Raw genomic sequence first — 23,984 nt, forward strand, 5'->3', positions numbered from 1 at the left:
AGGTACTAAGAATTTAGAAACAATCTAAGGATTATGAAACTTTCCACAGGTAGAAAACTGAGATTGTCGGGGAAGGGAGGACAGAAAACACAGATGCTATTTTTAACAGTATTTTTGATGAAAGGTAGGGACTTTAGAAGAAAAGAAAAGACATAAGAGAAAAGCCAACTAAGCCTATTCAATGAGACTTTCCTGTTCATGGCTTAAGACCCAGGATGAAGTATATATAGGAACCAGTAAGAATATATTTAGTAAAGAAACTTACTAATATGATGAAGGCAACTTTAAACTGACAGCGTAAGGGAGTGAGCTCGCCCAAATATAAGCCCTAACCAGACACCATTATTCTGTATTTTAAATACAGAAGGCATGAGACCACTTCTTATCAGGGACGTAGTGATCCCAAGTTAACTTGCCCTCTTTTCTCACGAGGGAATCCCCAGTTCACTATTTTTCTCTCCTTCCCAGCTCCTGCCGTTATGCTGGGAGACTTTGGCATCCATGTTGATTGTCCTCCCTCAGACATTCTACCTACCTCCCAGTGCTTCAACCTCCTCATACTCCATGCCCAACTCTTCCATTCAGCCCAGTCACATTGAGAGATGTCATCTCACCCTCACCCACAAGTGAATAAAAAAGCCCTGACATTTCTCTATCTGCTTGTAATTTCCTATCATTCTATGCCTTGACCCCCAAAACTGTTCCTTTTACTCACCATGACCTTCAATGCTTTCACCCCTCACTATTTTCTCAGACCACTGTCCTGGCTCTGACGTAATTTTCCTTCCTTCCCAATCTCAAACCTATGGTTAACGAGCTGTACTCCACATTGTCCTCTATTCTCAAATGCTTTGCCACCACATCTTATTGTCACTCATGCACTGCCAGACCCCAACCCTAGCTCACTCCCACTCTCTCCTTCCGTCCTTCTCAAGTGTTGTTGTTGAATAGAGTCAAGCCACTAAAAACTGTTGTTAGAGAACACCAACTCTTTGCTCACTGATTCTATACACCATCCCCCCAGAAGTCAGTCCAACCTTCCCTACCTTCCTGCTTTTTAATTTTCTTAGTGAAGATCTTGACTCATACTTTACTGAAAAGTCAGTAAAGCATACATTCTCTTTGACCCTTCAACACCACTAAGGGGTAAAGTCAATGCTTGAGGGAAATGGAATCATGACAACTGAAAATACAGAGGAAAAACTACACAACTTTGCTTTTGCTTCTATTGTTCTTACTGAAGGGTATGATCTTGAAAGCTGGAACAAAAGTGGTTAACAGGAAGCTGAAGTCCCAAGCTGGTAAGATAGCACCCAGCTGCCCTCAATCAAGAGATAAGTGAGACAGTATGGTTAAGACGCTTCACCACTAAGACTGAAGCACTCCATAAATACCAACTGTTTTCATTAAATGTCACCTCATTGAATTAATATATGATCACTTGGACCAGGAGAACTGCATCCAAGAGTCATATAAAAATTTTAGGATGTGACAGCTGACCCTGTCAATGACATTAAACAACTATGCAAACTGGAGAGGAGCTTCAGGAGGGGCGGTGGGTAAATGATGCAATTTTGAAAAAGAGGAAAGCGGGTTCTTCAAATTCTAATCTGATGAGTCTGACATTAATTTCTAGAAACAAGATTATTAAAGGGAAGTGATGAGAAACATGAACTATAAAAGAGGCTCATTAAAAAACTGTGTTGAATGGCCTGAATAACTTCATTTTTTTTGGACTGGATTACTAGACAGGCAGATCAAGGTAATATTATAGACACAGAGTACTTGGATTTTGGGAAAATACTTGACAAAGGGGGGCAGCTAGGTGGTGCGGTGAATACAGCACGGGCCCTGGAGTCAGGAGGGCCTGAGTTCAAATCCTGCCTCAGATGCTTGACACACTTACTAGCTGTGTGACCTTGGGCAAGTCACTTAACCCCAATTGCCCTGCCTTCCCCCTCAAAAAAAAAAAAAAAGAAAATACTCGACAAAATCTCTAAAAATACCCTTGTGGGCAAGGTGGACAGATGTGGACTAGATGACAGGACAGTAAGATGAGAACAGTTAGTCCAATGAATACCACAGGACCCAAGATGATGGATGGATGTTATTCTGGAGGGATGTTTCTAGAGGCATATCACAGGACTGTCCTCAGCTGTGTCCTAATCAGTATTTTTACCAATGACTTGAAGACAAAAGGTACATCTACCACAAAAAGCCCCCTCCCCATTTTCTTAAGCCTTTCACCCAACCCACAGGCCATCTAGTAAAATGAAATTCAATACGTCTAAGTGCAAAGTCCTATACTGCATAAGTATGGAGGGAGGGACAGGTATAGCTAGATAACAGTTTACTGAAGAAAAAAAAAAGCCTGAAGATTTAGTGAATGAGTCAATGGTATAGTATAAAGAGGCTGCATTAAAAGAAGCGTCCAGGACAAGGGAGGTGATGCTCCCTTTATGCTCTGCCCTAGTCAGAACTCATTCAGAATACTGTGTTCAGTTCTGTGAACTATATTTTAGGAAAAAAATTGGTAAGCTAAAACCCATCCAAGGAAGGTGACCATCAGGATGTTAAAGGGACTTGAAACCATGCTATGTTAGGATATATTAGGAAAGAATAGGAAATGTTTGATCTGGACAAGTTTCTTTGCTTTTGATTTTATTCTGCTGTATCTGGGGGGGATGGGCAAAGAGACATGATGATCATCTTTAAATTATTATCTTGTAGAAGAGAGTTACACTCATTCTGCTTGACACAAAGGGCAGAACTAGGACAAATGGGCAGAAGTTTCAGGGCAGATTCAAGTTCCACAGAAGAAAAAGTTTCTGAGTAATTGAAAGATCTACACAAGCAGAATGTATTGCTTTCTGAGTTAAAGTCACTATTAAGTCTTCAATGGAAGGTTTGTATGACACTCGGAGGCAGTGTCACACATTACACAGTGACTTAATGCCTTAGGTTGGTTTTGGACTAGAAAAATCTCAAAGGTTCATCCATTCCTAAAATTCTAAGATTTGCCAGTTTTGAGGACAAACAAAAGAACATGGTCTCTGAAGATAGACCAATCCTCAACAGCAGCTCCAAAACTCCCAAGCAACAACAGCATCACGGGATTCTGCCTGGGGAACAAAGCCACTTTGAAAGGGAAAGCTCTCATTTGGACACAGAAAATTCTAGGACACATTTTAAAAATCACTCTCATTAACTCCTACAGGAAATTTCAAGAAAAAAAGCTTGTTTCCAAGGACTCTGAAGGATCTCCAAATGTTTCCATCTCTTAGCCTCTTACAGTTTCATACCTTTTTCTGTATGAGCATCATCATCGAAATCTAAGATCAAAAGCTAGAAGGAACCCTGTGCAGAACTGAGCTGGGGCTCTGAAGAATAAACACTCCTTTTATGGCCCCAGAGTCTAATTTATTATGGATGTAATTAAGTGTTCCTTCGAAACAGCCCAAAGTAAGAATTTTTACTTTAAAGAAAGAAGATAATTTACAGGTAGAATTTTCAAATTAACTATATAGCTGTCCTTGAGTAACCAACTTGGTATTCAATTACATTTTGGAGTGCTTCTAAACTATAAACTCAGCACTTAAAAACTGGTAAAAGTAACAGATAAGAAAAGAGTCACTCATTTGAGACGCATTAGGCAATTCAAACTAAACAGCTAACTCACCGAACAATTCTCTACTGTCGAATCAAGAGGTCCTGCAATTTGTTCTTTGATAAAACAGATATCTTCTTCTGGGATAAGTCCGTACTTCTTCATTACAGTTTCAATTCCATTGGCATTAACCAGATGCTCAAACATCTTGACTGAAGCTGTTTCATGCTGAAAAAATAAGAACAGAAGGAACTTGCCTATCTGATCTGTAACTGCCTAAGTCACAGTCTTTTGTCTCTGAACTTAACCTAGAAATTCAGCTAGCCTGTAAGGAGTTAAGTTTGGAAATCCAGTTGTCTCGTTAATCACTTTTCTATTCTTGCCTCAAGGAATTCTGCTGTCTTTGGGGGTCGTGGGTGGACACCAGGGAGTCTGGTCGAGTATTTTCACAGCACCAAGCTATCCTTCAAGGATGTCCTGTTTGTTATCCAAAGAAGTCCAGTCCACTATCTTTGCCCGCAGGTGGACTAAAAGAATGAACCTTTCTTAGTCACAGGAGGGAAGGAGGGGCTTGCTGCTAGCCCCTCATTCCTACCTTCCTGTCAATCACATTACTCCTCATGCCTCAGCTACGTAACCAATCGTGTTGTCCTTGACCCCATCATGTCACTCGCTCTATAACCAATCATGTTTTTTCCTCCTCTACCCTCTTCTATTCTTTGTTCTAATCTTATAAAAAGAAGCTGAGTCTCCGTCACAGGGTCTTTGGCTAAACGATGACCGCCACTGACCCATTCTACTGGTCGACGTTGTTGTCCGGTTGTTTTTCAGTCACAGCCGACTCTCCGTGACCCCATTTCGGGCTTTCCTGGCAGAGATTACTACAGTGGTTCGCTCATTTTACAGATGAGGAACTAAGGCAAAGAGGGTTAAGTGGCTCACTCCGGGTCACACCGCTACTAAGTGTCTGAGGCAAGATTTAACCTCAGGTCTTCCTGACTCCAAGTCTGACACTTTATCTAGCTCCCACCCCATTGGCACAGAGCACTCCTGTTCATAAATGTTATCTTGCTTAGAGAAAATGTGCCTCAGTCAACCTCTGTTGAATGTCACTTGTGACAGATCCCTTATGATCATGAACAAAACTAGTTTGGGTTTCAAGGGACTATGACATTGCAGGGTTTACCGTGCCCCGTATCAGTGGGCATATCATGTTATTAGCATGTTCTTAAATGCAACCTTATAAGAACATTTTTTTAAAGCCATTAGTTTATCAAACCAGTCCACAAAATTCTCCACAGGCCACGTTCAGATTTGGCGACAGAGGTAACACGTTTGCCCAGAAGTGAATGTTAGCAGCAGAGCCCAGGCAACAGGTCTTAAGGCATCAGGCCTTCCAGACAGGACTCGGCTTTCTAGACCCACCATGAATCAATGACTCAAAGAGCCCAGCCTTGTCCTCTCCTGTCCTGTGTCCAGCAGAAGATTATCAAATCCACTTCTTAGCTGGACCGGGGACACAGTTACCCATGTTACTGTGGAGGGTGTGGCATTCTGTAACTCAGAATCTAAAGCTATCTAGAAGAAAACCTTTCCCCACGACTACTTTCTCCTCCTTCATCCCCCTCTACCCCTAACCCTGCAAAGTCCCTGAGTCCCTAAACAGCCCTGCCTGTACTTCCCAGTCTGCCTCCTAGAATTTCTGTTCTACCATTAATAAAGGGCCCTTCAAATTAGACCTCCTCCTCTTGCTCCAAATCCCTGAAATCATGGAAACCAGGGTCTCCTCAAAACCAAAACCAAACAAACCATGATAGATATCCCTGGCGAGTCCCTCCAAGTGCCAAAGCGCTTTCTCTCATGCTTACTACCTATGTAATTTTGGACAAATTACAGCCTTCCTGGGCTTCAATTTCCTCATCTGTAAAATGACAGGGTGAGACTCAACGGCCTCTGGAGGTTGCTTTCAGCTCTAAAATCGTGATTACACGATTGTACAAACCCAATGGGCTAAGAGGAAGAGTAAGTGTAAGCACGCTCACTGCGTCTCACTTTATTTAAACTTCTACTCACTCTTTCCCCTCCCCCAACGCTCAGTAATCGCTCCTCCTTTTCAAGTAATACCACCTCTCTAGAATGATTGCCCTCGCCAGACCCTGGTGGCAATAATCTACCAGAAGCCGAGACTCTCCCTCACTTTCTCAAGGAGTTTAGTACCCAGCTCAGTCTTCTGTGGGAGAGGTTGTCTGTACCCTTCTATTTGGAAAATTCAACAGACATACTTATGCCCCCACAAACACCCAGACAAGCCAGTTCGCCATCTCCTTCATACCCACCCACTGTGTTTCAGGGACTGTTCAAAGCACCAGGGATAGAAATACAAAAGGGAATTCCTGTCATAAAGGAGCTTACATTTTTCCTGGGAGACACATGTTCACAGGTGAGTAAATACTAAAGCTCTACCAAATGAGGAAAGCAAAGAAGGCCTCTTGTAGGAGGTGGTGCTAGAGCTCAGCCATGAAAACAGTCAGTTCTAAGCATAGAGGTGAAGAGGGTTCAGGAGACAGTCTGTATCAGGGGTGGGAAACCTGTGGCCTCAAAGCCACATGTGGCCCTCTAGGTCCTCAAGTGTGGCTCTCTGATTGAATCTAAACTTCACAGAACAAATACCCTTAATAAAAGGATTTATTCTGTAAAACTTGGACTCCCCATCCCCCCCCCCCCAACCCCAGCTCTGGATTACTCCTAGCACCTTGTCTTGTCTGTTCTTATATTTGTTACCGATAGTGTTGTGTAGAAAATAACAGCGAGAGGAGCCCTGGGTTCAAGGTAAATTTAAGGGTGGATTTATTGGCCAAGGCCACGACTACCTGGAGTACACATTCAAATCAGGCAGTCCCGAACTGAGGGACTTAGAGGCTTATAAAGGCAAAAACCACAATGACACAGTTAGGGAGGGTCGCTAGCAGAAGCAATGACGTACAGAAGCAAAGACCAGCCATTGGTTGAGCTTATCAATTCAGAGCTAATTTGGGAATATGGGTTAGATTCAGGGGCGAGACTGTCCTGTGACTCAGGGTGATCCGCTTCCTAGAATGGGTGGCCCTCGGGGCACTACCAGTTCCCTACAACTGGGTGGAGGGTACGAGGTGGAATTCCCCAGAAAGTAACCCCTACTTGATCTGTGATGGGGGGGGACCTAGCTTGGTCAGCAGAATAGCTGCACCATAACCCAGGGTATGGGGCTACTTGGTAAGGGGGGGCGGTTTCCTTAAAATAAACATGCCTTACCCTAGCACATAATGCTTACCTTGCACATAATGCTGAAGCAGAGAGAATATACAGAATGCTGAACCATGAGGAAGGGGGAGGAGGGTCAGGGGACTAGCCTTGGGCAACACCCAGACTAAGCCTTAAGCTGTTTCAAGCCATTTCAGGGGTGTAGGGCAGAGACAAAGACAAGAATATAAAGGGGATTAATGGTGGGCTTCAGTTTGGGTGTAAGAATAGCTGCAGGAGGAAGTTCTAGAGACAAAGTGGAATGAGTCCACTCTAACTTTGTTATCTAATCTCAATTCACTTCATTACTCCAAAGCAATCCTGGTAATCTTCCCTAATTCCAGCAGCATCTATACCAAACTTCCTTTTCTCTCAAGCTATTCTTTTAGAGAAAACTCTTATTTTCACCTGAAACCCCCTCAAAATCTTCTCTCACTCTCTTCTCCCAGCTCCAGCCTAAGAAGAAAAAATAGCCCTTCTCTTTGTCAGTACCAAATCCTTTTACTTGTCTTTAATCCCTTTCCCTCCCATGTCTTCCAGGAGTTTGGCCCTTCTGTCATATTTTCTCTCTGCCTCACGCACACACGCACACCCCTTTAATCTCTCCCTGCTGCTCACAAACAAGTCCAAACACCCTCTACCACCTTAAACAAACCAACCAACCCCAAAACCTTCTCTTGATGAAGCTGCCCCTCAAGCTATTATTCTACTTATTTTTTTCTTTCATGGCCCAACTCCTATAAAAACCATCTACATGTAGTTCCTGCCTCCATTTTCTCATCTCAAACTTCCTTCTCACTCCCTTGCAATCTAGTTTTGCCTTCACTACTCGCCTGAAACTGCTCTCTTCAAAGCTACCAACGAAGTCTTAATTGTACGATTAGTACTGCATTAATGAAAAAAATCATCCTTATTAATAGGCCTTCTCCAACGCTTGCTGGCTAGCATGGAGACAGCCCTGGATTCTCAAAGCCTATGTGAATTAAACCAAACCACTAGGACATTTTAGCAAATTGAAAGAGCTTTAAGTATAGACCTAAGCAATGGAATGTGTCATGTGAAGGCCAGCCTAGCTAAGTGTGCTGAGCCTTCTTACCACATGCTATCACCTACTAATGCATGAAGAAGTTAACATTTGCAGAGATGGGAGGCATAGTCATATCTTAAACCAAAATCATCACAGTTCTTTTGAAATAATGAATACTGTTAAATACTGTCACAAAATACATGAACTTCCATAGCTTTACTAATATAATAGCTATGATTAATATAGCACTTTAAAGATTTGCAAAGTGCTTTACAAATACTATCTGATTTTATTCTCACCACAAATAAGTAGGTAGGTGCTATTATTATCCCAATTTTTCACAGATGAGGAATCTGAGGTAGACAAAGGTTATGTGACTTGCCCAGGGTCACAAAGCTACTAAGTCTCTGAGACTGTATTTGAACTCAGGTCTTCCTGATCCAGGGCTCTATCCATTGTGTCACCTAGCTATAAATCAACAAAATTTGGCAGTGCTGGCATACTGAATACAGAGCGGGCCGCAGAGCCAGGAAGACCAGAATTCCTGTCTTGCCTCTGACATACAAAAGGTATGTGGCTCTAAGCAAATCACTCAATTTCTCTGTGCCCCTGCTAACTCTCTAGGGACTCAAAGATGCAGAACAGTTCTGTTGATCTGTGCTGGTAGTGGGAGTTTACACACCAGAAGTTCTCTATACTGAAAAATCACTCTGGGCCAAAAAAAAAAAATCCAGTGTGGATAGGTGGGTATTTAACAGCATCTTACATGTAGTAGGTACTCAATAAACAGTTGTTGAATGAAGAAATTTATTATGGAAAAGCCATTATTTTAAATTCCACAATGTTTCTTATGTTTTAAACTTCCTAGTCTGTTACTGAAATGCTCACTTTGGAAAATAGTAAACTAATAGGGTTTTAGGAAATCTTTGCTTTAGTCAAATACAATCTTACAAATAAGACAATGTCTTGGTGAAGGAAAAATGGTTTGCCTAAAAGGGCACTAGAACTGGAAGGTGAAGTTCAATCAAAATTGAATGTAAAAAGTAAATATTTTAATTTTTTTTTTTGGAGTGGGAAGGCAGGTCAGTTGGGCTTAAGTGACTTGCCCAAGGTCACACAGCTAGTAAGTGTGCCAAGTGTCTGCGGCCAAATTTGAACTCAGGTCCTCCTGACTCCAGGGCCGGTGCTCTACTCACTGCACCACCTAGCTGCCCCTAAAAAGTAAATAAATCACACAAAGTTAGTAATAAAGGGAGGTCTCAGAAGCATTAGGATTATTTATGGGCATCAGATATATTTTGCAGGAAATATTATTTCACCAATTTATTAAATATGCAGTAAGTCTTTACCACTACACCATCAGTTTCATTTAATTTAGAGTCACATTTGACAAAAACAAAACAAAAAACCCACAACTACCCAAAACTTGATCACCCACTTTATTCATCACATTTTACTCTAAATATCTTTGCAAAAATAAAATCACTGTTTCAAAGAGAAGAAGGAAGGGAAGTTTGAGATCACATGGTCCAAACACTTCATTTTGTTCTTGAGGGAACTGAAGCCCAGAAGTGTCAAGGAACTTGCCTGAGGTTACACAGCTAATCAGTGGGAAAGCTATGTCTAGGGTCTTTTCCTCAAAATCCACCTTTAAAGGAGAAAGATTTAGAGCTTCTCAGCAATACAATGATCCAAGACAACTCTGAAGGATTTAGGATGAAAAATGCTATCCATCCCCAGAGAAAAAACTGATGGTGTTTGAATACAGACTGAAGCTTACTTTTATTTACTTTATTTTTCTTGAGGTTTTTTTTTTGGTCTGTTTTCTTTCACAATATGACTATTATGGACATGTTTTGCATGACTATACACGTATAACCTATATTGAATTGCTTGCCTTCTCAATGCGGATGGGGTGAGGAGGAAGAGAATTTGGAACTCAGTTTTAAAAATGAATGTTAAAAATTCTTTTCACATGTAAGTGGGGAAAAATAAAATACTAAATATATAAAAGAAATAAACAAAAGGAGAAAGATTTGCTAACCCCTCATGTGCAAAAGGATGTTCATAGGTTTGCAGGCAATGCTAAAAGCAGTTCTAAAATTCTGTGAGCCGGAAGGGCCCTCAGAGGTCAGACTGCGATCCTTCCCCACCGGAGCTCTAACATTCCACCTATTGTTTTTCACAGGATCACTGACTTACAAGCTCATCTCATCCAATCCTCTTGTTGGACTCCACCCCCAAGGAGATTGAGGAAAGTGAGACCATAGAGAAGTTAGCTGACTTGCTTAGGGTCACAAAGCTAAGAAATGGCAGAGCCAGGACTGGACCCCAGGTCCTGACTCCACATCTGGTGCTCCTTCTACTCTAACAGCTAGAATTGATCTATCTTCTCATGAACTGACAGAACCACTTTTATAATTCTCTTCTACATTTACTACATTCTCACTTGAGAAAGGCAATGTGGTAGAGGAGAAAGGGTACTGAACTTGGAGCCAGAACACCTGGATTCAAGTTCTGACTTGGATATTAACTAGTGGTGTGGCCTTGGAAAAGCTATCTTTTTTTCAGTTTCAGCTTCTTCATCTGTAGAATGGAGAGAATACTTGAACCATGTTCCCATCTATCTCGCAGGGCTGTCCAGAGGAAAGCACTCTGCAAACCAGAATGTGCTAGATAAACGTGAATTATCACTAATTTGTGTTACATTCAATTGTGCATGTTTCATCTCTCTTACTAGATTTTAATTCTATAACCAAAGGATCTTAGAGCTGGACAAGGCCTCAGAGAACACCTAACCTAGCCCAAAGCCAAAACAGCCTCTCCTCCAAGACTGACAAGTTCACCTTTGGCTAGAACCTCTCCAGTGGGTGAGGGAGCACCTTACCTTCTTAGAAGCCCCATTTAATTATCAGACAACTCTAATTGTTAAGTCATATTCCCTTATACCAAATTAAAATCTACTTCCCTATAACTTCTTCCCATCGCTTTTAGTTGCTCTGCCTTTTGGGGCCAAGCATAATAAATCTAATCTCTTTTTAAAATGACATTTAGTTTTACTTTATTCTTTAAAAATAATTTTATTTGTAGATTTCTTTTTATCTTGCCAAATCTTAAAATGAGCTGCTCCAAAGTTCCATGTCCTAAAACATTTGGGGTTTAACTATAAAGTATTCCATTACAAAAAGTCAATTTAATACCCTTTGACCCAGAAGTTCCATTTGCTGGGTATATACCCCAAGAAGGTCACTGACAAGAAGAAAGGTCCCAAATACAGCTAAATATTAATAGCAGCACTTTTAACGATAGCAAAAAGCTAGAAACAAAGTAGATGTCCAACAAACTGGGAAACTGCTAAACAAGCTATATAGTACACAAACGTCATGGGATATTTCTGAGTTATAAGAAATTAAAAATATGATGACTACACAAAAGCACGGGAAGACACAGGAACTGATGAAAAGTGAAGTAAACAGCACCAGGAAAACAACATACAAAATGATGACAACAATGAAAATACCAAAAAAAACCCCCTCAAAACTGAATGCTGCAAAATTATGAGTTAACTTGGCCCCAAAAAAGAGATGAGAGAAAATACCATCTCCCGCTTCTTTTCAGAGGTAGGAGAGTCGGTGTGGGACACTACCTATAACATCAGATTTCTTTGCTGTTGTGGTTAGTTTTTCTCAACTATTTTTCCCCTTCTTTCATTACAAGAGAGAAGAGCTCAGAAGAGTTTTGTTCTCTAGGAAAAAGAGGGGGTGGATACATTGGGAAATATAGGTGAAGTTAAAAAGACTATTTAAAAGACTCCAGGGTAAATTCTTGCATGAAGAAAAAGCTGGATCTCCTAATTAATGAGTTTCTAGCCCAGACCCCCCATTGCATGAGGTCCCTAGGCTATGCTCACTTCAGTCATGGGTCCATTCCTCACTCTCTGAACCGTTCAACTCCTCTATGCTCTGTATACCCTGGAGATGTGCTGCCCAGGAAGCCTGCTGCGACCCTCTCTCCATGTCTTCCAGGTCCTCTTTATTGTTGTTTTCTCTCATTAGAACATAAGCTCTCTGACGGTAGGAATTGTCTTTTTTGCTTGTATTTGTATCCCCAGAACTTTGTGCAAGGCCTGGCACAGAGTAAGTGCTTAATAAATACTTCATCTGTTTACTCTATATGAAAACATGACCATATCACATACCGTCCAATTCAACTCTGGGCGAGCAAGGGGAATAAACCTTCCATCAAACATGTGTGAAAATGGTCCATGACCTTAAAAAAGAGAATAAGAAACACTGGTTCACACTACTGGAAAGCATAAATTAATTTTCCCCATTCTTCTTCATTCAAACTTAAAATGATTTCAATCTTTCAAAAGATCTACGGCCTCAACAATATACATCATATCTCCTCCAGGCTTGAGAAGACAAGTCTTCTCAAGTTGCTGTGACCAAAATACTTCATCACTTAAGGGCCAACTTTTTAAAAATTTATTTATTTTTCAATTACATGTAAAAACAAATTTTAACATTTGGTTTTTAAAATTGAGTTCCAAATTCTTTTCCTTCCTTTCCATCACCTATCTTGAGAAGGCAAGTAATTTAATATAGATTATATATGTGTAGTCACAGAAAACATTTCCATATTAGCCATATTACAAAAGAAAACAAAGAATAAAGTTTAAAAAAGTAAGCTTTGATTTGCATTCAGATTCCATCAGTTCTTTCTCTGAAGGCAGATAGTATTTTTCATTGTAAGTTCTTTGGAATTGTCTTAGAGCAGGGCTGTCCAACCTTAGGTTTTTATTGAAACCATAGACAATATATTTTGATTTGTCATTTTAGTGAGAGCTCTGCAGTAGCTCGGCTTTGTTTACTAAAGCATTCGTGTAAATTTCTATGCTTGTAGGAGGCTGCATTTTGGACAGTCCTGGTCTTAGATCATTGTGTTGACTAGGGTAACTAAGTCTTTCACAGTGATCACGGTACAATATTGCTGTTAATTGGTACCACGTTCTCCTAGTTCTGCTCACTTCACTCTGCATCATGTAAGTCTTACCAGGCTTTTCTGAAAACATCCTCTCCTCATTTCTTACAGCACAATAGCATTCCATCACAATCACATATAACAACTTGTTCAGCCATTCCCCAATTGATGGGTATCCCCTCAATTTTCAGTTCTTTGCCACTATAGATATTTTTGTATATATTGGATCTTTTCCTTTTTCTTTGATCTCTTAGGGATACAGACCACCCTCGTAGTCTGTATTGCTGGGTCAAAGGGTATGCACAGTTTTATGGCTTTCTGGGCAGAGTTGCAAATCATTCTCCAGAATGGTTGGACCAGTTCACAACTCCACCACCAGTGACACATCAGTTTATCTATTTGCCCCCACATCCCCTCCAGCATTTGTCATTTTCCTTTTCTGTCATATTAGCCAATCTGAGAAGTGGAACCTCAGAGTTGTTTTAATTTGCATTTCTCCAATTATTAGTGATTTAGAGCATTTTTTCCAATGATTAGAGCATTGGTTTGATTTCTTCTTCTGAAAACTGCCTGTTTATATCTTTTGACCATTTATCAACTAGGGGAATGATTTGTAATGTTATAAATTTGACTCAGCTCTCTATATATCTGAGAAATGAGGAAGGGCCAACTTTCCAGTGGTAATCTGTTCCAAATTTACCTAGTCTGCTCAATGGGCTAGGGACATAGTCTGTGGACTGTGAGAGACATTTCCTTCCTCTCATCTAAGAAACATACAGGAAAGAGAGTAAGCTATGCTCACCAAAGAACTAGATTTCCTCACAAGTCAAATATCTACGGTCCCTCCAGCTCTAGTGATTACCTAGCCTCACAAATAGCTGCGAGAATATTTTAGGTTGCCAACAGGATTATTAATATTACAAATAGGAAGTGCAACAAGTCCTTATATATAGTCTTAAGGGCTATTGTCAGCCTTACAACCACATGGATTAGTGGAAGTAAGAAATGCCACCTCCCCCTGCCCCAACCTGAGAATCTTCCTGTTTAAAAAATCTCAGGTATTCTGAACATAAGAAAGATGGATTCAGGAAGGTTAGGAGGTAAGGAATAAAAATATCCACTGGGACGTACTGATCAGAAGGTTTTCATAATCCAACTGACCCTTTAACATCAGCATACTATAGCGGAAATGCTCAACCTAGGCAACAGGACTTGACAATGGGAGCTATGCCATGTACTCTAGAATTACAGAGGGAAACCATGACACATTCTATATGCTTATAGTCACCGAAGTATTATAAAGAGAACTTAGGATTGCTATTGTATTCTAGATTCCTCAGCTGTTTTTTCAAAATGAAAGAACAATAATATATCCCCAAATAGTTATAAAAATCACATCAACTCATTCAGCTTCTTGCATGTGTTTACCTAGATCATGACACAGCCCAGCAATCTGAACACAAAGCATATCCCGCTCGGTTATGTGTAGTTCAGGCTGTTTTTCTTGCAGCGCACGGACCAAACAGCCTGCTAGATACCCGACACTGTGAAGCAAGAAGAAAATAAAATCTCATTTTGGGAACTATTCTGTTCCTTCAATCAAGAATTTACCTTATCTACATATAATTCTATGTAACTTTTGACCTGTTAGAGGCCATGCCTCTCCCTACATACGATTGTGACAGTTAAGGATCTTAAGTAATCAGAAGAAGGAAATTCCTTGTTTCAAATTACTCCTCCCTTCAGGTCCCAAAGAACAGTAATCTAACCTGTTGTATTTATTTATATTTCTGTAGAGCAGAAGTTTTTATTCTGAGTCCTTGAACTGTTTGATAGTTATAGTGCACTACAATTGGTTATTTTATGTATTTAAAAATATTCTTTTGAAGAGTCTACAGGCTTCACTACACTGCTGAAGGGCTCTATAACATACACAAAAAAGGTTAAGAATCTTCTGATTCAGAATAACCTTAAAATTCTAGTCGCCCTCAATTATCTGAACAAGTGGAAAGGAGCATCTATAAGGGTAATCCAAAAAGGGTCACTTTTATGTATAAATTTTTTATATTCACAATTCAATATGGGTTATACGGGATTCTCTAATAATTCACATGACATCAATAATAAAGTTATATTGGAAAGAACTGTCTCAAAAGAAAAATTGGAAACTATCTACACTTCCTGCCACCCAGGTGTATCTCCTCCATGCTGTGGAGAAAAAGACAAATTCTAACATGGTTACCACTCTAATCTTGTCTTTCAAATGGATATTTTTCCTAAAACATTATTCAGTAGTTTGGTTTCAGAGGCTTAATCTATACAAGAATAAGATGATAGTAGGAAAATCAAAGGGCTTAATATTTATAAACTATAATGTCAATAAGAAGGTAAAAAGATAGAAGGTTCTTGAAATACCCTGAAGATAAATTTTTAATTGTTTCACTAGCCCAACCACCACCCTCAGGTGGTATACAAGTAGAAAACAAATCACATCATAACAATGTTTACCAATGCTAGAAGGAACTCAGTTAAATACAACAATTAAACTACTAAAACAGATACTCATGGTGGACCTTAACCATACGTTCTTTGTAATGGAAACACTTAAAGAACCACTCATTTCTAATACCTGTGTTTAGGTGCGTATTTTGTCCTTACCCTAGAGAATGCTCAAATCGGTTGTGCGAACCACCTGGAAAAACATAGTAAGAGCCTCCCAGCTGTTTAATATATCGAAGACGTTGAAACTGAGGTGTGTCAATGATTCGGATAAGAAGAGGGTGAAGATCTATGTGGCCATGGATAGGATCGTTAAATATCTGGAAAATGATGATCATTACTGTATCTGAAGCTATCAGTAGAACATGGAAACAATTAATGCATAGGTTAAAGATAACAACGCATTCTTTTAATCCCCCCGTAACTGTACCGAGTCAAACCAGAAGACCAAAGCTATTTAGGTATTTAAGATACTATGTAAGCCAATGACTTCCTTCAAGTAATTTAATTATGTAGTTCCGGGCTACAGTAAGTCCATTTGTTACAAATCAAATTTTAACACAAAGCGCATTTGCTTCATCTTTTGACCACCTTAGTTGACTTAGTTGACCAATTAAAACTGAACTTCTCATTTGGATCATCTGTACCCTTCAGCAAAGTTATCACATTGAGTCAAAAAGTTACAAAATCAGTGTTGAACATCAGTACCAAAAACCCAAGTACATTCAAAAGAAAATAGGACATTCCAGTTGAAGTTGCGCAGTTGATTTAAAAATATGAAATGATGGAAAATGCTCTCCACATCCAGAGAAAGAGCTATGGAGTCTGAATGCAGATCGAAGCAGACTATTTTCTATCTTTTTTAAAAAAATTTTTTTCTTTCTTGTGGTTTTTCCCTTTTGTTCTGATTCTTCTTTCACAACACAACTAATGTGCAAATATGTTTAATATAATTGCACATGTATAATCTATATCAGATTGCTTGCTGTCTTGGAGAAGGGGAAGAGAGGAAGAAAAAAAATGTAGAACTCAAAATTTCATAAAAGTGAATGTTGAAAACTATCTTTGTATGTAATTGGAAAAAAACAAAATACTTATTAGGTGGGAAAAGGCATTTAGTTTCAAGGGGAAGAACAAGACATCAAAAGAACCACTGTTAATAAATATTTCTAATGAAAAAAAACCAATATGAAAGGTGCTAAAAGCTGCTATTGGTCTTAATGATAATTGAGGCAGACGGGCAGAAGAGATCTGAAATTTTCTTAAGTCACCTACAAATGTAGATGGGGTTGTGACGTTATTTGTTGTCATATACTATTAGAATGTAAACTCCCTGAAGGTAGGGTCCATCTGGCTTGGTATGATGCTTTAAACAAAGTCCACTTTATGTGGCTCTCTGACTTTCTAAATGTATAAGCTCAGGTCAGAGTCTGTGATTTCAATGTAACAGAATAAGAAGTGACACTGAGGGGGGTTATGTAACATGCTCAGTCACACAACTAGTACCTGTCAGAGGTGAGACTGAAAGCCAGGTCACAAGACTCTGAGGACAGAATCGTGTTGCCTCTCTGAGATAAGAACAGGAGAACTGAAAGCATACAGGGTCCCAATGATTTCAAATTAAAAAGTCTGAGCCAAGTGAGTATGCCTAAATGGTGACTGTGAAATGGGTGAGCAACGTGTGGGGAGTGGTTGAAGATACTACAATACGCTAAAGAAATGTTATACCCGTGGTTGCCTGAGTAACAAATCAGAATTCTAATCACAACTTCAGCATTAGGGATGGACTCTAGAACTTGCCTCAAATACCTATGCTTGAGGGCCAGCACCAACCAAACTGACTGTACACAAGCCTAACTTCCTGATGATATAACTGACTGACAATAATAATATAGAATGGTATCCTTGCATTAACTTCCTTAGTTATTCCATAAAAGCTAAGACTGAATTCACAGCAGCTCACTGACTTTCACCACTTCTTCAAACATTGACAATGACAAACGCGTAGCTATGAATACATGGGAACAAGCGTTACACTTGAGAGTCAAAGTGGCCCAACCAGTAGAACAACCTTAGCCCAAGGCCTGGTCTAGTTTCTTCCATGGTTCAAACTCAGGACAAACTAAGGCACCAGTCCCCTCCTCTCAACCCTACCTTTCATGCCCTATTCTGCTATGGTTGTGGGAGACCCCCAAAATGCCAATCTCTCTGGCACTACCAGAAAACAGCTAGATTTTTAAGAAATCAGTGATCTCTCTAAAGACAACCAAACAGATTCTGATTTGGAAGAGGTGACACACACGATGACAGAGTGCACTGTTGTCGACCCTGATGTGGCCAGTAACAAATTCACTGACAAGAGCGTATGGATCAAGGGGGCTTGACTTTTCACTCTGTATTGGGAAAACCAAAAGAACAGAATGTAGAGTGGAGTTTGAAATGCCGGGGGCCCAAGAGAAGTATCAATCATTGTTGCATGAAGTTCGACAGCTACTTACCAAGATGGAGAAGACAAAGGCAACAGTTAAAAACAGTCAGCTGCTGAGAAGCTGACTCCTGAGGTTCTGGCTAAACAGCCAGCTGTCCTGAGGCAGTGGCTAGTTAACTCCCGTCTAACCTGATCCCAGCAGCAACCTCACTGACCCTAATAGGAGTCCTGGCCAACTGTTCACCAGTTCAGCTAGAATTGGCAAAGAGTAGCATGAGGGTTGATGTGCATGAGAATGCAACTCTCCTCCCCTACCCTTCCGATGAAGTGGCCAGGCACATCTGAGCTATATTATCGTCCTGAGCAGGACAAGTTTCTCCAAGCTGCCAAAACTGCAAAGCTTAAGAAACAGCTGTCAAAGCTAGAGGGAATGGTACCAAGTGACCCTTGGCATCCTTTAATCTGTGGGTCTGCAGGGATCCTGTCTAATGGAGACTGTCACCTATGGCAGAAAAAGGTGAGTCCCCTGGCCAGGCTGCTGTGGAGACCAAATTGAAGTCTGACTACAGAGTGCCCTGAGAAAAGTGAATATGACTGCCAAACACAAAGCAGCTCTTGAGGATGCAGACCCACAAAGCAAGGAACACCCATCATATAAGACAACTTGGTGTTCAGTCTCATTGCTTCTATACTTCCTGAGCTGGGGCACAGACCGGATGCCAATAAGCAGCCACCTGGGCCAGCCCTGATGAATCTGGATGATCACCCAACAGAGGACTGACGGCGAGTCCCCCAAGGGCAACTGTCCTACTGGCAGTAAAGTACGCAGCAGAACCTGGTTAGAGTAGAGGGAACCTGTCAGCTGAGGCTGTGACGAAGGCACTAGAGAAGGGAGCAGAAAGGCAGGGGGGAGGCCCTGACCCCTGTGTAGCCCAGATTTATCAGCTTGAGTGTGTGGCTTCGCCATCCACCTTTAATGATCCAAAGCGCATCCAGAAGGGCGGTCTCTCCTGCAGGTGGAGTTTGTGTACCCCCTTCCACACATTAAACAGTTGGGGGAACGTGGGGAAGTGTCTCCTTTAAGCCTCTGGAGATGGGGAAATGAAAACAACCACTTTCCTGGTCCATGTCTAATATAGCTTTCCTATGGAGGGGTGGGGGTAGGGGCACAGCTCTTTTGTGGCTTATTGTACAATCATTTCATTAAATACTGTCATGCTGTTAAAAAGAGTCTAGGCCTCGGGGGTGGGGAACCTGTGGCCCTCTGGGTCCTCTATTGGCCTTTACAGAGCAAATTCCCTTGTTTGGATTCTGTCCAAGGGCTGCACTTGAGGACCTAGAGGCTAGAGGTTCCCTCCACTGGACTAGAAGACCCAGCTCTTCCTGACCTCAGGGCTTAGCACCTTCTCCACTGTACCCACCTGGCTACCCATGATTGCACATGAAACTCCAAATCTGTGGTACAGTTTTTCCTTTAAAAAATGTAATAAATGCCACATTCAACATTTAGAACATATCTGCTGAAAAGTACTGTTCATTCACAAAACTGAGATATAGCAAGGCAGTCCCAATACTTTAGTCTCTCTCTTTTAAAAGAACAAAACAAAACCCCAAACTCCATTTCTCTCTTCACTGGAGAAGGATTAGGAAGCTTCAATAAATACTGGTGTGTCAGAATCTTGAAAAGCTAGTTTTCTTCTTTCTAAACATTGGAAGTTTAAATGGGTTGGAAAATGGAAAAAAAAATTATATTTTTTTCTGTAGCAAATTAACAGCACATCCTAGTGTAAAAAATTTACTAACAACCCAAACTTTATTTTTAAAAAAATTACCTGTGATCTAGGCTATGTTGAACAATAATCTTATTCAGTAACATATTTTACATTCTTGATAATGAATCAAACATGAAATGGGTAAAGGAAAACTGAGGTCCTCCAAAGAGAGAATAATATTAAGATCTACCACTAAAAACTAACTCCCCCTTACCTTCATTGCATCATCATGGTTTTGATTCAGTTTACGGATACAATCCAGCATCTTCTGTCTGTCTTCTAAAGACCTGGGAGAGACATCGAACACCAAAATACACAAGTCACAATTTGCTTAATAAAGTTTGTGATACTGCTTAGGTGTGATTTTTAAAAATCAAGTCAATTACCTACAGATCATTAAGAATCATTAATAATTTAAAAATCACTTCAATAAATCTCCCAAGCAAATAAGGTTTCTAAGCATACTCACAGGACAGCCCGCTGGTTGGTTTTTTCAGCCATCTGAAAGCTAGACTGACAAAATGCTATATTTCTTTTGCAAAGGCAAAATGCGTTTTGTTGTTGTTGGTCAGTTGTTACAGTTGTGTCTGACTCTTCACGACCCCATTTGGGGTTTTCTTGGCAAAGATACTGGAGTGGTTTGATTTTTCCTTCTCCGGATCACTTAACAGATGAAGAGGCTGAGGCAAACAGCGTTAAGTGACTTGCCCAGGGTCACACAGCTAGCAACTGTTGGAGGCCAGATTTGACCTCAGGAATATGAGTCTTCCAGACCCTAGGCCCAGTGCCCTACCCACTGCATCACCTAGCTGCCCCCAATGCACTTAGTCCACGGTAAATACCAGCTGCCTATGGTGATATGAATCTTTCCTAACAGAACTCAGCATTAAAAACTATGGCTGAGTCAGTCCTGGAATTTACACCCTCTCTAGTTGACTGGTGTTCTTTGGTCCTAGGATTACTCACTCTGCTGAAGCAGTTTCATTTTTGATACAATGAACAATTAATATAGTCATCTCACTGTACATGGATGATTCAAAATCCTTCCAAGCCTGGTCTATTTATCAGAGGCCTGGCCCCTCCTAGCATCTCAGGGCATTTCAACAATAATCCACTGAGAACCAACACTTGTCACAAGAAAGTACTTGTTGTCTTTTGGACTGGTTCTGCGGGAGGAACTTCTCCCACCCGGGCAGATCAGGATCTGCTCCAATACTTAATCTTGACAGAGTCTGGGCAGGGTGGGGGAAAGGCGGTGCTCTGGAAAGGACAGGATGGATGGGATGACTGAGAAGTTAATACACTCGCCCACAGATCACTCATTAAGAGTCAGATATGTTGTCATTCAATCATTTCAGGCTCTTTGTGACCCTATTTGGGGTTTTATTGGCAAACATACTGGAGCAGTTTGCCATTTCCTTCAGATCATTTTACAGACGAGGCAACGGAGGCAAACAGGGTTAAGAGACTCGACTAGGGTCACACAGCAACTAAGTGTCTGAGTCCAGACTGGAACTCGGGAAGATGAGTCTTCCTGATTCCAGGCCCAGCACGCTATCCACTTCTTTTTTTCACGACTCCCACCAAGGATCAAATCCATGGCGTTGGCGTTATCAGCCCCACCAACTGCGCTAACCAGCCGCTGCCCAGCATCAGGAGCAGGACGCAAACCTAGGTTTTCCTGCCAGCTTTCTATTCACTGTACCAAGGTGGCTTTTTGTTGTTGTTACTATTTTTAAAAAAAATTCTGGTGGTGATTGGGGGAAGAGAAGAGCTTATTCTAGGCCGCTTTATGTCTCTGATGATAACACCGCCACCTCACATTTATACCACATTTTAAGGTTACAAAGTACTCTCTTTCCATACAACAACCCTGTAAAGGTAACTAGCACAATCGCCACCACCTAACCGTGCAGGAGCGGATGCTGGGGTGAAGAACGATAAAGTGATTTGCATCGGGGTCACATAGATAGTGTCAGAGCCTGAATTCGAATCTAGGTCTCTAACTTTCTCTTTCCCCTATGCCACATTTTCTCCCCCTGTATCTGCCCTGACCATTTTAGCAAATGAAACAGAAACTATTTACGAGGAGCTATTGATAAGGTAATAATGACTGATCATCTGTCTTTTGGCAAAACTTTTAATTTGACAGTTCTTTCCAACATCCCAAAGAAGCACTTTTCCATTAGACTCTAGTGTGATATTAACACCGGAAAAAAAAACAAAAAACCTTTATTTTTACAGAAAAGTAAACTGAGGCCCGGATGGTGCTCTCCCACATACTCTTCTGTCTAGTGATACTGGGCTCCTTTTGTTCCTCAAACAAGACCCTCCATTTCTCTGACTCTGGGCATTTCTGTGGGCTGTGTCCTATACCTGGAATTCTCTCCCCTCATCTCCATTTCAGGACTTCCTTCAAATCCCACTTTTTAACAAGGAGTTTTTCCCAATCCCCCTTAAGGCTAGTACCTTCCTTCCTTTGAGTCTCTCTAATTCATCCTGTACACAGCACGCTTGTGGATAGCTGTTTACACGCTGGCTCCCTCATTAGCTCCTTGACAGGAATGACTGTCTTTTACCTTTCTCTTTGTATCACTACATTCAGCTCAATGCCTGGCACATGGTAGGAACTTAATCAATGTTTATTTTTTTTTTTGAGGGGAGAGGCAAGGCAATTGGGCTTAAGTGACTTTCCCAAGGTCGCACAGCTAGTAAGTGTCAAGTGTCTGAGGCTGGATTTGAACTCAGGTCCTCCTGACTCGAGAGCCAGGACTCTATTCACTGTGCCACCTAGCTGCCCAATAAATGAATGTTTTTTTGACTGTTTACTACCTGACTGAAAGTTCATCTATTTCCTACTCCCAGACTATGGGTTCTGTCCTAGGCCCCCTTCTCTACCACTATCGGGGTGATGTCATTAGCTCCCATGGGTTCAATAATCATCCAGATGGGTCCCACCCAGCTACAGGCCATCTCCTGAGCCCCAGTTCTTCAGCACCACGTCCAATTACCTAGCGGACATTTCCAGCTGGATGCCTCTCTCATAGGCATCACAGATTCAACATGTCCAAAGCAACTCACTGGCATTCCCCCTCAGGGATACCCCGATTCTGAACTGTTCATGGCATGCCAATCTATCTGGTCACCTAGGCTTGAAACTCTGAAGTCATTCCTGACTCCTCACTCTCCCTCACCCCACAAATCCAATCAGCTGCCAGGTCTCATAGATACTACCACTACATCATTCACAATTCTATTCCATTCTTTCCATTCACATAGCTAACACCTCAACTGAAGCTCTTATCACCTCTCACCAGAACTACTATCACAGCCTTCTAAATGGTCTCCACTCTTCATCTCTCTCCTCTCCAATCCATTCTCCAAACATCTGCCAAAGTGCTAGATGGTCCTAAAACTTAGGTCTGATCATGTTATTACTCAAACTCCAGTAGCTCCCTATTACCTCTAAATTCAAAAACAGATTCCTTTATTTGGCCTATAAAACCCTTCAAGAATGGGCGCCAAACTATCTTTCCAGCCTTATCATATATCACTTTTTTTCCACACACCCTTTGCTCCAGCTAAATTGGACTCTTACCTCTTCCTCACACACAAAACTCCCATCTCCCCCATCCCTGTGTTTTGGAATAAGTTGCCCTCATACCTAGAACAAACTCCCTTGAACAAACTTGCCCCCACTTCTTAGTATCCCTATCAGAGTTTGGCTCAAATACTACCTCTTAAATGAGGCCTCTTCTGATCCTCCCAGGAGGTACTAGTGACTCTCCTCCAAATTCACCCTATTATTTATTTTGCATACACTTAGATGTTGTCTCTCTGTGAGCACATGGACTACATCATTTTTTTCCCTTTCTATCTCCAGTGGCTGGCACACGCTAAATGCTTTTTGACTGCCTGGTTGCTCAGCGTTATGCTGCTAGTAACAGAAGATCTCTTGATTGTCAGTACGGTAACTTTTCCACAGCACCATAAAGTGGAGTAAATTTGAAATACTGGGTCCCTAACAAGATTTTATACCCCAAGATTACCAGCCCTGGAGGAGGCTAACTCCAAACCCTGAAGAAACTACTTAAGAAGCACCTTTGAATAGAACACCAATGACATCTTAGGCAACAGTCTTAAAGACTGTTTGATCCTGGGATAAAATTACACAAACTTTAAAAGGTACAACTGAACCTTGCTAATGACATTTGGTTTTCTTTTTTTTTCCACAATGAAATCACCAGGAAATTACCGGCTTTTTAAAACATGAAGATTTAAAATGAACTGCTAACTATGTGCCAGGGAGTTTCCAAGTATTTAAAATATGTTTGTAGTCTTAGGTCTTCTTGCAAATATTCTTCCTTACCACCTCTGTACATCATCTGT

The 23,984-nt window shown here is 41.0% G+C and overlaps 1 protein-coding gene across 5 annotated transcripts in view; it reads right to left on the reverse strand.

Annotated features, from left to right (window-relative positions):
* SAMHD1 (SAM and HD domain containing deoxynucleoside triphosphate triphosphohydrolase 1) overlaps positions 1 to 23,984 on the reverse strand; it is an 80,255-nt gene that overhangs the window by 50,600 nt on the left and 5,671 nt on the right. For 4 of the 5 annotated variants that reach the window (XR_005009883.1, XM_036750222.1, XM_036750221.1 and 1 more), the window contains exons 3-7: positions 19,810 to 19,882; positions 15,555 to 15,715; positions 14,325 to 14,440; positions 12,112 to 12,182; positions 3,680 to 3,835 (exon numbers count right to left, since the gene is read on the reverse strand). Coding sequence is in view for 4 of the 5 variants with exons in the window: in XM_036750222.1 (XP_036606117.1) it covers positions 3,680 to 3,835; positions 12,112 to 12,182; positions 14,325 to 14,440; positions 15,555 to 15,715; positions 19,810 to 19,882 (577 nt within the window). In the remaining variant the exon portion in view is untranslated. The remainder of the gene's footprint in view (positions 1 to 3,679; positions 3,836 to 12,111; positions 12,183 to 14,324; positions 14,441 to 15,554; positions 15,716 to 19,809; positions 19,883 to 23,984) is intronic. The other variant, XM_036750224.1, reaches the window with a different exon arrangement.

Source organism: Trichosurus vulpecula, chromosome 3 (genome assembly GCF_011100635.1).
Source record: "Trichosurus vulpecula isolate mTriVul1 chromosome 3, mTriVul1.pri, whole genome shotgun sequence".
Taxonomy (NCBI): Eukaryota; Metazoa; Chordata; class Mammalia; order Diprotodontia; family Phalangeridae; genus Trichosurus; species Trichosurus vulpecula.